At 41.5% G+C, this 14,374-nt stretch overlaps 1 protein-coding gene across 1 annotated transcript in view; it reads left to right on the forward strand.

The window, feature by feature from the left end:
- The first annotated feature begins 456 nt into the window (after nucleotides 1-456).
- Nucleotides 457-14,374, forward strand: part of calcrl2 (calcitonin receptor-like 2) — a 43,220-nt gene continuing 29,302 nt past the window's right edge. Inside the window, exon 1 of the mRNA XM_082519950.1 lies at nucleotides 457-605. Within this exon, the coding sequence (XP_082376076.1) occupies nucleotides 556-605 (50 nt within the window). The 5' untranslated portion in view covers nucleotides 457-555. The remainder of the gene's footprint in view (nucleotides 606-14,374) is intronic.

Consider the following 14,374-nt stretch of genomic DNA (forward strand, 5'->3'; position numbering starts at 1 on the left):
CAATGTAAAATTTAACATGCCATTAAAAATATCAAAAGACTACTTGATAACCAACATATTTTGTATTTGACTTTAAATGTAGTCATATTTCTAATTTGGTTAGAAATATTTCTTATGGAGGCTGTTTCCTATTTACAGATGGTGGTCCAACAACAAACGGCAGATGGAAGTGTTGTGCTGTATAGCTGACTGTGTAATCGTTGTCACCTCCTCGGTGAGGACAAAGAGCTGTAGGGACAAAGAGAAGAGTGTTTACTAAAGCTTACTAAATTTAATATTGCAATAGGTTAATATACTACATACTGCGTGTGTTATAATTCATAGATATTACAATCTAATAAATAGAACATAAATGTAAAATAGGATGTATTGTACTATACACTTAATGAATACAAATATGTCAGTTCAGTTCAGAGATGCTTTATTTTGAAAGTGCTAACAGGAACGTAGTATTCGCTATGATGTTTGTCTTGACTCCTATAGCGGGGTGGTCGGGTTTGGTCACTGTTGATACAGAGACAGCATGAGACAGTTCTCTGTTCGGATCATGCAAGCATGGGGATATTTGGAGGAGAAGACAGTTTGACAGCTAACTCAAAGAAAAGGTAAGCCACAAATCTCAACATCAGGCATTAGGAACAGTCCAGGGCACGACTTATTACAATGTTTATGAGCCTTCACTTGAATTGTGGCCACACAGCGCAAGATGCAAACGTGTTGTGTCTTATGAAAAAGAAAAACTGCACCAATGCAATGCATAAGAAAAGTTACTCCATGACTGTGGAAAATCCACGATGTAGGCATGTAAATCCGATACAAGGTGTCTGTAACACGTAGTAATAATCATGCACGTTGTATTTTTTCACAAAAAATAATAGAACTATTTACGAGTATGTTTATTATGATAGAGAACAATAAGGTTTTTGTAGCTGACACTCACTGAAAGCATTTTATGCAATATTAAAAGATTCTAACATTTTTTTTCCCTTATGGGGTTTTGTATATAGGGTTCATGCAAGTTGAGGGAAGGTCACACCCTGAGCTGACTCCTTGGCTGCTACTGCTGTTGCAGTTCTAAGTAATATATGAATAGAATACAGAGGGATAAAATAGTGTATGCCATGATTATCTTCACTACTGCGAAGCACAGATGGCAGATGGTCAACATCAGGGAGTCTGCAGTGAGTCAACATAGCATGAAAAGTAAATGACATCTGACAGTAAAGATGGACAATATAGCAGTGCTTTAGTGGGAGGTGATAGTGTTTCCTGTCATTAGGAGCACTCTGAGATTCAATCAAACGCTAGATGGCTTCTAATAGAACAGTTTTTTAAAGCAGTAAGCAATGTGGGGAAGGGATTTCTGCTGAAATTGACATTGCTGTTGTAAAATCTTCACATCCTTGAGTAATGCCGGTTGATAAACTAATTACAGAACGCAAATTAAGGAAGGCATCCCCAAGTGCTCCTTTTGACATTCAGTCTGACTTAACAGCACAGAGAGTAAAATAATATAGGAAACACAGAGGTGCACACAAGCTTGCTCGAAGTTGTTCGCATCAGACTGACAAGTGCTTTGTTATTTCTCTTAGCATTTGCATTTCTCCCGGGTGATTTTCATTTCCTTCTACATGCACATTAGCAATCACTAGAAAACCTCTGCAGACTGGTAGGACCTGCTTTGAATGTGTGTGTGTTTAAGAAAAAAGAGCGATAGAGAATTACATGCTCTGTATAAGTGACTCTCACTTGTTTTATTACATTTCTATCAAAACTTTACAAGAAACTTTTATGTCAACAACAGTTTCCTGTTTTGCTTTGTGCATTTGTTTCTTATATTTGCCATTCTAATTAAGTTTCTTCAACACTGTGCTCTCGACCTAGTGTTGCCAAGGTGTAGTCATCATACCTGTGCATTCTCAGCTTTCAGACCACCTCATTGCTTGATTTCGTGTGAATGCTCTAAGATGTTTCCTGGACTTTGCATGTGCCTGTGGGAAACTTTGCACCCTTGCACTCTAGTGTGTGTCTGAGTGGAACAGCCTGCTCTTGCCAGGCAGCTATCAGTGTATTAATAGGTGTTTGAGCTGCTACTTTGGTCCCAACCCCCAACTGGCTTTTCAGTTTTCATAACACAAACAGGCCAACAAACCCCCCTGCCCGACCCCGACCCCCCCCCCACTGCTACATAAAACAAAACAAGAAAATAAAAATAAAAATATGAGCTTATTTTAGGCTCAGTGGTAGATAACTGACAGTTTGGGTTGCATGCTGTATGTTAATAATAGGTGGTGAGTTGCAGGGTTTGTTGTTAGGTAGCCTAAGATGACCTGTCATTCAGTCATAGATAGGATTTTTTATTTTTTTTTAGATTGTGTTATCTATAAAACTTTAGAGATAAAGGTCATTTTAAAGGTTATTTCTACAACAGGAACCACCTTGTTGATGTCACATTTGAATTATTCCATTTTTTACATGGCTATATTAGATTTTCTTTTTCCTAGGAAGTTGAATAAGTGGAGGAAAGAAAGAACAAGACTGAGTCTGTTTATTCTCAAGGGGAAACTAAAGAAGAACTTTAGTGTGATATATGGGAAATGGGGGGGGGGGGGGGGGGGGGGGGGAGAATCATAGTAGATGCTTTGGTAGTGAACATGGTGTCAGGCTGACCATATCTGGGAACTGTGTCAGGGTGTGCTTGCTCCCACGCTGGCTGATAGATGGGAAGGATGGCTAAACCTGGCATATTTACCATTTTATTAGTTTTAACTTCCCTCTGTGTCATCATTAGCCACGGGTGTTGGCAGTAATCTGTTAGGTGGGAGCGCTTGTGTTTGGTTGGATAGAGCAGTTAAGAAGATGTCAGACTTCCTCTATTCACTGGTCCGTGCTGCTTGTGCTTCTTTTATGGTCCCAGGGACAAAAAAGTATAAATAAGAAACAAAAAAGGAACCGCATGGCATAGCTCCAAGCTGCAGGAGCTATTTTTGGGTCCAGCTATGGGAACATAACCAAGCTCCCAATAAGTCATACATGGACAACATGGTGGCTGTAAATCCTGGTGCTATTGGTGGGCTGACTCTCATAAGTGATTTACAGAATCAGATAATGTTAAGAGACCACTTTCTGCACACCTTGCCGTTGTTCATAGCATCAAACAAACACAGAGCCTCAACTGTAAAGTGTATTAAATCAAACAATACGTTTTGTCTGGATCACTTTACAATGTGGAGATCATATTTCTTTGAGGTCACTCTAAGTAGAAAGCATTTGTTTTATGAAAGCGCTGTGCATCCTTTCCATCACCCCCTGCCGGTAGGTTCAAGTACCCTGTTTGACCTGTAATTAAAGCTCCTTGTGGTTATTGCATAACAGGCTCTTGTGTGTTGACTAGTTGCTGGCTTTTGTTGTTCTGCAACAGGTTAGTGGGCAGGTTTTATAAGTGACTCTCACTTGTTTACTATTGGAAATATGTCTTCTATTTCCAAACAGCTGCTTATAAGATGTGTGAGTAGATATTGCCAGACAAAAGAAGAAAGAAGCTACCTTCACTTTGTTCCTGCATTCACAAGGGGTCTTCCTTGTAGCTCCACATTTTCAACTTGTTTTTTGTTTTTTTAATTACACCAGACAAATGCAGAAATGCAAAGACCTCTGAAATTTTTCAGTTCACTTTTGATTTCTGAAGGGAGTTATCAGCCAGTGCGCACCAAAATGCCTCTGGATGCAGCTGGACAGAGATACACTCACAAAAATCTGTAAAGCACTAATTATATAAAATTATAGGTTCATTTATTCAAATAACTAATCATTAAGGAAAATACGCTTGGTATAAACTGAATACCAATCAAGTCAATTTCATTTGACCAGATTTGATCAAATTCAACATTTTACACTGTACTAATGTAACATGGGAAACTGAAATGTAATCAGATTATTTAAAGTCAGTATTTGGGGCATAAATATTTTTTTTCAGTGTACAAACAACTATAGCAATGAGTCAGCATTTCTAAACAGATCATAACATGCAGATATGACTCAGTAGCATATCAATGAAAATCTCTTTGCATAGAAGGGAAAACAGAAACACGAGTCCTCAGATCGGCCTGGATCCAGGGTTAGCATTGTTACGTAATATCAGTATTAAATGGAATCAGATACAAATATGATGTGAAATGATTCAAACATAGTGACAAACAGACTGAGAATGATCTCCTAACTCTGAACCGCCATGATGCTTGTAGATGCTTTTCAAAACACATTTATCATATGGTTGAGTCTCGTGGCTCTCACTAGCTGCATCAAACAACAGACAAAATAAGGAACCATCTGCTTAGCAAGCTAAATACCTGAATGTAAAAGCAGTGTTATATGGGGGGATGCAATGGAATTGACACTATACTAGATACACTAGATATTTCCACTTTTGCCAGACTTACAAATCAAGTGAAAAACATTTTATAGGATGTGCTTTTGGAAACATTTCTGAAATTAGAAGCAAGATGTGGGGTGCTAGCGAGGTAACCTCGGGTTTAATATGAATGGTTTTTATGAAGCAGTTATTTTCAGAATATTTTCAATTCAGTTTAGTTAGAACTAGTGAGATATTCAACTCTCTTCAAAGCTAAGCGTTAAGAGGTGGCTTACTCAGAGACCAGCAAAATCATATCTTTTGCTGACAGGCAGCTTAATGAGATGTTTTTAGATATAATCTTAATTAAAACCCTAAAGACTTGTGCAGGTTGTCACTATAAGGTTGTACAGGTTTTTATTGTTAGTTGTTTAACTACTCACCATTCAACACCAACATGGTTGCAATATTAAGGACAAGTGTAATCCATGCTACATGCACACATCTAAGAAAGACATTAATTTAGTGGAACACAGAATTGTAACTACAGAGGGATCTACCTTTTTGTTAATGCAGGGGAAGTGTTATTGATAAGGCTTTCAACTTCACAACTTGGCACAGTCTGGCCAGAGCCAGCTTTTCTTCCTGGCTTTGGCTTCACCAGCTTTGTCGCTTATTCCTCATATTTGTTTAGGTTTATAGTTTTTTCCTCTTTGTGAGAAATAGAACAAGAAGTGTGCACTCTCACTCCATGTTTACAAGCTCCTGGCCACAAGTGACTGGCAAGTTGATAACCTCTGTTGTGTGACTGCACAGCATGATTAGGTTTAGTAAAGCCAGCTCATGGAAATTATTTCTGGGTTTGTGAACAGTACTGAACTATGAGTGCAGATGTGGTAAATAGACTTTCTCATCCTCCCGTTTATTAAAAAATAATAATAAAAATTATGTGACGTGTGTTATATTACTTAAGGCAAACAAATGAATCTGTAATGGTATTGATATCTCCAAACACACTCCAAATTACTGTAAACGTCTGCCTACTTGTGAGAAAAATGACCTCGGGGCTGCTGTTCAGGACTAGCTGAGCTGCTCTGTGCTGCATATAGTCTGTTTTTTCAATTAGTACCTCCTTGTTTGAAATTACGACATAGCTTATTTTTCTAGTGATGTAAGTTATGAGCAACAAAGGAGGCCTTGTTTGACCTTTCATACTGTTCATTTTTTTCTTCTTTTTTTTTGCCTGTCCCATTTGGTTCTTTAGCCGTCAGAATTGTTGTCTGAAGACCAACAAGGATACCCAATGGATCATCACGGCCTTGCTGTATTGCTCCATTTGATCAACCTTTGTTGTTGTTATTATTTATTTTATTTTATTTTCACTTGTAACAGATGGGACAGACATGACTGAGGGATAGGAAAGGGAGAAAGAAAGATGAAGGAAAAGAAAAACAGAAGGGAAGAGGGACAGTGAGAAAGGGCACATCACCTGTTGAGAGAAAAAGAAGAGAAAACAAGCAAAAAAAAACAGAGCAACATACTAAACAGAACACCATCACGTTAATCTAGCTAAGTGTAAACAGCAGTAAATACTAAATATTGAATGTTGTTGTGTAGCAAGCAGGACCGACAACGCATAATGTGCTTGGAAATAGCAGCCAATAGAGGTGTAGTTTATGTCTATGAACAGTGAACACCCGTGTGCACACCTGTGTGGATCAGCGTGCTTGTATTCAAAAGGTTTCCCCATGTAATGGTCTGCTAGAGGATGTAGAGAGCCATAGCCCCGTCCCCCAGGGCATGAAGCAGGCATGGAAGAGATCCAAGCTCCAGACATCCAGAGGCCCCAGAGTGCGAGAGGGGCATCCGTGCCACCCTCCTGGGAAGAGCTGAGGAGAGCCCCAGATGAGGGGTCACCCAGTAGCCACAGAGCAGAAGCCAGAGGGGGCTGCAGTGGCATGCCCGCCGGCTCTGCCGGCAGCCAGCTGTGCCAGAGTGAACCGAGCCGCAGGCCCAGAGGCCCGAGGGCCCCCTTTGCCCCGGAAGAGGCCTGACCGAGCAACAGGCACCAGGCCCCGCCAAGTAGTCACCGGGAGTGAGCTGGTACATATCTCAGCACCCAGCCCCGGACACCAAGAACCACCAACGCACCGACCCCTGAAGGCATCAGTTGTGTGTGTGAGTGTGGTGAGGGGAGATAGGCCTTTGGAGGGCCTGAGAGTTCCCAGAGAGGTGGAGTGTAAGACCCGACCTGACCGAGCAACAGGCACCAGGCCCCGCCAAGTAGTCACTGGGAGTGAGCTGGTACATACAGTGGGGCAAAAAAGTATTTAGTCAGCCACCGATTGTGCAAGTTCCCCCACCTAAAATGATGACAGAGGTCAGTAATTTGCACCAGAGGTACACTTCAACTGTGAGAGACAGAATGTGAAAAAAAAAATCCATGAATCCACATGGTAGGATTTGTAAAGAATTTATTCGTAAATCAGGGTGGAAAATAAGTATTTGGTCAATAACAAAAATACAACTCAATACTTTGTAACATAACCTTTGTTGGCAATAACAGAGGTCAAACGTTTACTATAGGTCTTTACCAGGTTTGCACACACAGTAGCTGGTATTTTGGCCCATTCCTCCATGCAGATCTTCTCGAGAGCAGTGATGTTTTGGGGCTGTCGCCGAGCAACACGGACTTTCAACTCCCGCCACAGATTTTCTATGGGGTTGAGGTCTGGAGACTGGCTAGGCCACTCCAGGACTTTCAAATGCTTCTTACGGAGCCACTCCTTTGTTGCCCGGGCGGTGTGTTTTGGATCATTGTCATGTTGGAAGACCCAGCCTCGTTTCATCTTCAAAGTTCTCACTGATGGAAGGAGGTTTTGGCTCAAAATCTCATGATACATGGCCCCATTCATTCTGTCCTTAACACGGATCAGTCGTCCTGTCCCCTTGGCAGAAAAACAGCCCCATAGCATGATGTTTCCACCCCCATGCTTCACAGTAGGTATGGTGTTCTTGGGATGCAACTCAGTATTCTTCTTCCTCCAAACACGACGAGTTGAGTTTATACCAAAAAGTTCTACTTTGGTTTCATCTGACCACATGACATTCTCCCAATCCTCTGCTGTATCATCCATGTGCTCTCTGGCAAACTTCAGACGGGCCTGGACATGCACTGGCTTCAGCAGCGGAACACGTCTGGCACTGCGGGATTTGATTCCCTGCCGTTGTAGTGTGTTACTGATGGTGACCTTTGTTACTTTGGTCCCAGCTCTCTGCAGGTCATTCACCAGGTCCCCTCGTGTGGTTCTGGGATCTTTGCTCACCGTTCTCATGATCATTTTGACCCCACGGGATGAGATCTTGCGTGGAGCCCCAGATCGAGGGAGATTATCAGTGGTCTTGTATGTCTTCCATTTTCTGTTGATTGCTCCCACAGTTGATTTTTTTCACACCAAGCTGCTTGCCTATTGTAGATTCACTCTTCCCAGTCTGGTGCAGGTCTACAATACTTTTCCTGGTGTCCTTCGAAAGCTCTTTGGTCTTGGCCATGGCGGAGTTTGGAGTCTGACTGTTTGAGGCTGTGGACAGGTGTCTTTTATACAGATGATGAGTTCAAACAGGTGCCATTCATACAGGTAACGAGTGGGGGACAGAAAAGCTTCTTACAGAAGACGTTACAGGTCTGTGAGAGCCAGAGATTTTCCTTGTTTGAGGTGACCAAATACTTATTTTCCACCCTGATTTACAAATAAATTCTTTACAAATCCTACCATGTGAATTCATGGATTTTTTTTTCACATTCTGTCTCTCACAGTTGAAGTGTACCTCTGGTGCAAATTACTGACCTCTGTCATCATTTTAAGTGGGGGAACTTGCACAATCGGTGGCTGACTAAATACTTTTTTGCCCCACTGTATCTGAGCGCCCGCAGCAGCAGGGAGGCCCCGCATCCCAGATCCCAATCGGACGGCCACACCTCCTCCCAGCCCCCCCGCCCCGATGGCCAGCAGAGAACAGGGGTGTGTGAAGACCCCAAACCTCCCTCCTCTCGCTCACTACTCATGTGTAGTGTTGCTGCGTGTTGTTCTAAGGTGCAGACCTTTCATACTGTGTAGATTTATTGCATGTTTACATATTAGCATGTTAAACAAAGTTGTGACTTACAGCGAACTTGCCCTCCCATTTTACTTTGTACTCGACACCCACAAACTGAACTACAAAGGGTGACAGAATAGATGCAACATTGTTCAGTTTATAATTCTGCAAATGAACTTCCTCACCTCTCCCTACCGAACTGAGTGTTTTTATATTAAGAAGCTTTGAGAATGTTATCTGTGTCCCCCCGCTATAAAAGTCCTTTCCATATCCCTTTGTGTACACATTACAATGGCTTATTTTTAACCTGTTGGGCTCTTTAGAAGTGGCAAGGGGAGAGCAGGCAGGAAGCTGGTGCAGGATGACAGAGGATCCATTCTTCCTGTCTCCCTTCCCTCACATATTACTATGGTTTGTGTTGCCGCTCTGTGATGCCCACCCCACCCCCAGTGAAATACAAATAAATAAAAATAATGTGTGAACAGATGCACTGAGGGACACTTCCTCAGCCACAGTAGACCTGCATGGGAGAGAAGCTGTGACAGTTTGACCTACTAGATAGTGTTCGAGAGCAACTTACTGAAAGGAACTGGAAAAAACTCACTTTAAATGTTGGATATTTAAGAAACATCAAGCAGATAAGAAAACATGAGAAGCTGAGCTGAATAAAACATATAGCTGGATGGGCGGGGATGGGCGTCCAGGTACACACCGGCTCACTCCTTGGTGGCTGCTTATTGGGGCCTGGAGCCTGGGGCTTGCTCGGGCCACTTCGGGGGTGGGGTGCCCTCGGCCTCTCGGCCTGGGGCTCGGTCACTCTGGCACAGCTGGCTGCCGGCGGAGCTCACGGGCACGTCACTGCAACCCCCCTGGCTTCTGCTCCGTGGCTGCTGAGTGACCCCTCATCTGGGACTCTCCTCAGCTCTTTCTGGGACAGTGGCGCGGCTGCCCCTCTGTTGGTCTTCCTTGGTCTCTTGTGTTCTAGGGGCCTCTGGATGTCTGGAGTTTTGATCTCCTCCATACCTGCTTCATGCCCTGGAGGACGGGGCAGTGGCCCCCCCACACCCTCTAGCAGATCATTACTTTTAAAAACAAGCGCGTCCATGCTCACAGGTGTACACACGGGTGCTCACACACACAAACTACACCCTTTTTGGCTCCTACCTCAAAGCACACTGTGCGCTGTCGATCTTACGTGCTGCACAATAATGTTTAATATTTAGTATTTACTGTTATATTCCCATATATCATCGTGATGTTGTTTATTGTATTACTCTCGTTTTCTTCTGCTTGTTTTCTTTTTTCTTTCTCAACAGGTGATCCAGGTGATTGATATATGTATTTTTTTTGTCTGCTTATTTAGTTGGTTTTTGTTTTTTTTGCCCTTTATCCCCGTCCCTCTTCTCCGCTGTTTTCCCCCCCTCTTCCTTTCTCCCTTTTCTTTTCCTCATTCAAGTCTGTCCCGTATCTAGCAAGTGAAAATAAAAAATAAATAAAATAAACAATAAAAGGTGAATCAAATAGACCATTACGGCAAGGCTGGGATGGTCAATTTGGTAAAGTAAATCCGTTGGGCATCTTTCTTCGCCTTTAGACAACAATTCTGATGGCAAAAGAACTAAATGGGACAGGCAAAAACAAAAAACAAAAAACAAAAAAAACATATAGCTGGATGAGCCACAAATACCTGTTTGACTCTGTAAGCATTATTAGAAACAAAGTAAATTCATTCAAATCTAAATTTACTGTATATGAGCACTTTATTTAACAATTCAACCCTAAGAGATACAGTTACTAGTTACTTTTCTGCCTCAAGGTTTGAGTTTAAACAGTACTTTTATGAAATGTTATTAAATTAAAAGTATTCTGTGTGCACTTTGGAGTCTCTTGGTGTGGCCCTCCACAACAGGCCCAGTCATATGGCCCCTTCAGAAAATTAAATTCATACCCCTAACTGTCAAACATGGAAGAGTCATATAAGGTGCCTGAAAATGTAGACACAGTAGCTTTAGTGTTTGGGAATGATTAATGGGCCCTCCACAGCAGTCCCAGTTTTTCATGGGACCCCATGGGAAAATAAAGTGCCCTGCAGATTAAATTCACTTTTGCTTGCGCATTGGTGAGTTAAATGAACTCAAAAAAGAGAGGTATTCAAACCAAAGCCACCACCACCACCACCACCCCCGCCTATTATCTTACGTCACCTCCAGGGTTATCTGGGTTATGACCCTGAAGGTTGACCTTTATGGTTGGATTCTACCATATCTAACTTCTACAGTACGTGCAACTTAAAGTCCTTCCATCCTGCAAAAAGTAAGAATGAAATGTTAACATCAACAGCACTTTATGAATATATAAGCTCAAGTATTTACAAAATGAGGAGTGTTTACACTTTTAAGTATGCTTTTCAGACAGTCACTCAGTAGTCTGAAAGACTTTTGTTAATGGAAGTTTAGGTCAATGATAGTTTTTTAAACATTTAAACAATATTGGCACTTAAATTTAACTCTAAGTACTTATTGATACATAAACAAGCTGTAGAGCTTATTAGAGCTTTGATGTGCAGAACAGTTTTCAGCTACAGTTGAAATATGGCTTGTAAATAAATATCAAGGCCAGTTTTTCTTTTTCTTCCCTCTGGTTCTCCATGGTGTTTGTGGTATTTTATCTTATCACTGATAAACTCTCTCTTATCCAGTGGAGTGCATTCATTGTTGCTTTGAGTGGCATTTGTTTTAGTTATCTAACAAAGAAGAGTTTTTAATTACACAGTCCTTTTTTCTGTTATGTTGCTGACAGCAGCGTGAGAATTCCAGCCAGCTATTTGCTCTTAGGCCTGTTAGTTTTTAAATTGGGTTTTCATAATTAATTTAAGCTTTCAGTCTGAGCTTTTGTTCTTTTATATATACCCATGGGGTCTGGATTTTCTCAAACTAACTGCATTCTTCCCAAAATAACTTTCTCGAGTTACTGCTTTTAAGGCAAAAATGCTTTTTTCCCCTACAGTTGAAATTCCTTTAACCCTGCAAAAATGCAATACTGCAATTGATAACACATGTGCTAACAATAATATTCTATTTTAGTTTATACAAAATTAGCCATTGTGCAATTATGCAATAATGACCACTAGGGTCAGTGGAGGAAAAAAAAAGTCGTTTGCAGCATCTGCAAATGGTAAATGGCCTGTATTTGTATAGCGCTTTTCTAGTCCCTAAGGACCCCAAAGCGCTTTACACAACCTGTCATCCACCCATTCACACACACATTCACACACTGGTGATGGCAAGCTACATTGTAGCCACAGCCACCCTGGGGCGCACTGACAGAGGCGAGGCTGCCGGACACTGGCGCCACCGGGCCCTCTGACCACCACCAGTAGGCAACGGGTGAAGTGTCTTGCCCAAGGACACAACGACCAAGACTGTCCAAGCCGGGGCTCGAACCGGCAACCTTCCAATTACAAGGCGAACTCCCAACTCTTGAGCCACGATCGCCCCACAGCTGCAGTCCATTTTACTGAGTAAAAGAACCAATAAAGCTAATTCTGGGACAGCAAAAACAAAAACATTTGGATTTCTTATTAGTTCCGGCTGGTGAGCTGTAGTACAGACCATATAGTCATGCAAAAAAAACAAGTATGTCCCATGAAAATTATAGGAATTTCTTTTTAACCAATTTTTTTTTTTTGCTTTTCTGAGCAAGAAGCAAACATTTTATCAAAATTGATAGTCTAAGATAAGATAAGATAAGACTTTATTGATCCCACGGCAGGGAAATTTGTTCTACCTTCAAGCAAGGAAAAATGTGCACTTTCATTCATTTATTAATCAAAAATATCAGCAGATGTGACATAGGCTCCTGATGGAGGTTACATTAATAATAAAAATGATAACTTTATTTATAAAGCGCTTTTAAACAAAGTGCTGAACAGCTATTTTAATATTTAAAAAAAGATAAGTGAATAAAAGCAATACAAAAAACATTACAATTTAAAAACTGATAACAATTTAAAAACTAATAGGCATAAAATTAAGACGCATAGGATCAGGTGACCAAGTAGGTCTTTAACTTAGCTTTAACCCTTTCATGCATGAATTATGACAACCTCAATCAGGATTTTTTTTATTAAGTACTTTTATTCATCTTTAGGCATGAAAAAATATTTTTGAACTTCATTTTTTAAAATATGTACTTTTCAAAGAGTTGGTTACATGTCCACTTAGGTGCACAACATACGTTTTGACTTGTGAATTTGACACATCAGTGTCCAGTGTAGTGGTTTATGTGCAAGTATATCAACACTGACACAAATACAAGAAAACAGCTGTCCACAACGATAGCTGTCCACTGTAGTGGCCACTATGCGTGACATGGTTAAAGCCTTGTAGGTGAGCAACAGGAACTTAAAATCTGCTCGAACCTGACAAGGCAACCAGTGAAGACATTTCAGTACTGGGGTAATGTGCTCAAATTTCACAATTTTTGGCTAAAATCCAAGCAGCTGCGTTTTGTACCATCTGTAAATCTGTAAACCTCTAAAACCTTTTTTTGGTAACCCAGAAAGAAGAGTGTTATAATAATCAATGCACAAACACACAAATGCAGTCTTCTCCTGGTTTCAAACACTTGAACTTTAACAAGAGTTACCTGCAGATCCAGTGATGAAAGTTTGGAGTTCTTTAAACAGACTGAATTTGCTGGGGAGCCGAGTCTTGTCAGACATTTAAAAGCTATGTCTTTTGTTAACGACCTTCCTCACTGTGAAATGATTTATATAAATTAATTGGATTTTTTTTTTTTTTTAAACCCTGGCTAAAAAGTTGTAGTTGCTATCTACAGCCACTGGATAACATGTTTGTTAGTTCAAGTGATAATACCAGTCATGTCTCTATTACATATTATTTGAGACTGTATGACTTGTACATCACCTACCCACATAGCAAAATTGGTATGGCCCCGATCTGGCCCACACAATGTTCTTATACATGGCCCACATACCGCAAAGAATAACAGCCCTTTGGTGGCGCAGATCTGGTTTGCCAGAGGTGGCCCACACATGGGCCAGCACAAGACCAGTTGCAGACACACTGGTGGTCCTTTGCTGGCCCATGTGTGGATTACCTCTGGTAAACCTGATTTGGGCCACCAAAGGGCCGTCATTCTTTGCGGTATGTGGGCCATGTGTAAGTTGTGTGCAGCCAAGGGCCAGTTGCAAACACACTGCTGGCCCTGTGCTGGCCCAGATGTCAGCCTAATGTGTACCTTAATCAAGCCATGTAATAACAACATGTGCTGGAACATAATAGTGCAAAAGTAACATGACAAAACTGTTCAGACAGTGAATGGACTGATTCATATATAGCGCTCTTCTACTCTCCCAGATTACTCAAAGTACTCTATACAACATTCCACATTCTCCCACTTTCTCTAGACTGAGTGCTTTCTAACTATATTCATACACAGACTTGCAGACTAGAGGAGCCAGGGATCAAACCACTAACCTTCCGATCAGTAGGTGGCCTGCTCTACCTCCTGAGCTACAGCCACCCACTGGTGCAGAGAGTAAACCGTCACTAGGTTTGGGATATAGTGTACACTCACAAACTTGTCAAATCTGCATTTGAAACGTTGGCTACCATAGCAGTATAGTATTGCAACATGGCATTTAGGTCTTCTGACTAAAATAGGAAAATAGGAAGATAAATAGTGCCATCATTGCCAGACCTGGCCCACATCTGGTTGACATACACCCTGCCATGACACCAGTCAGTCAGAAGTGCCAGCTTGATGCCGGATCCAAGGAAGACCTATTTTCTATGGGCCTGGGCCACATACACCAAACCACAATCGGGCCAGATGTGGCATGCCATCGCATAAACAGTAGCATCATTGCCAAACCTGGCCCATATCTGGATGACATACGTC

This window comes from Aulonocara stuartgranti (genome assembly GCF_965226115.1).
Source record: "Aulonocara stuartgranti genome assembly, chromosome: 20".
In the NCBI taxonomy this organism is placed as follows: domain Eukaryota; kingdom Metazoa; phylum Chordata; class Actinopteri; order Cichliformes; family Cichlidae; genus Aulonocara; species Aulonocara stuartgranti.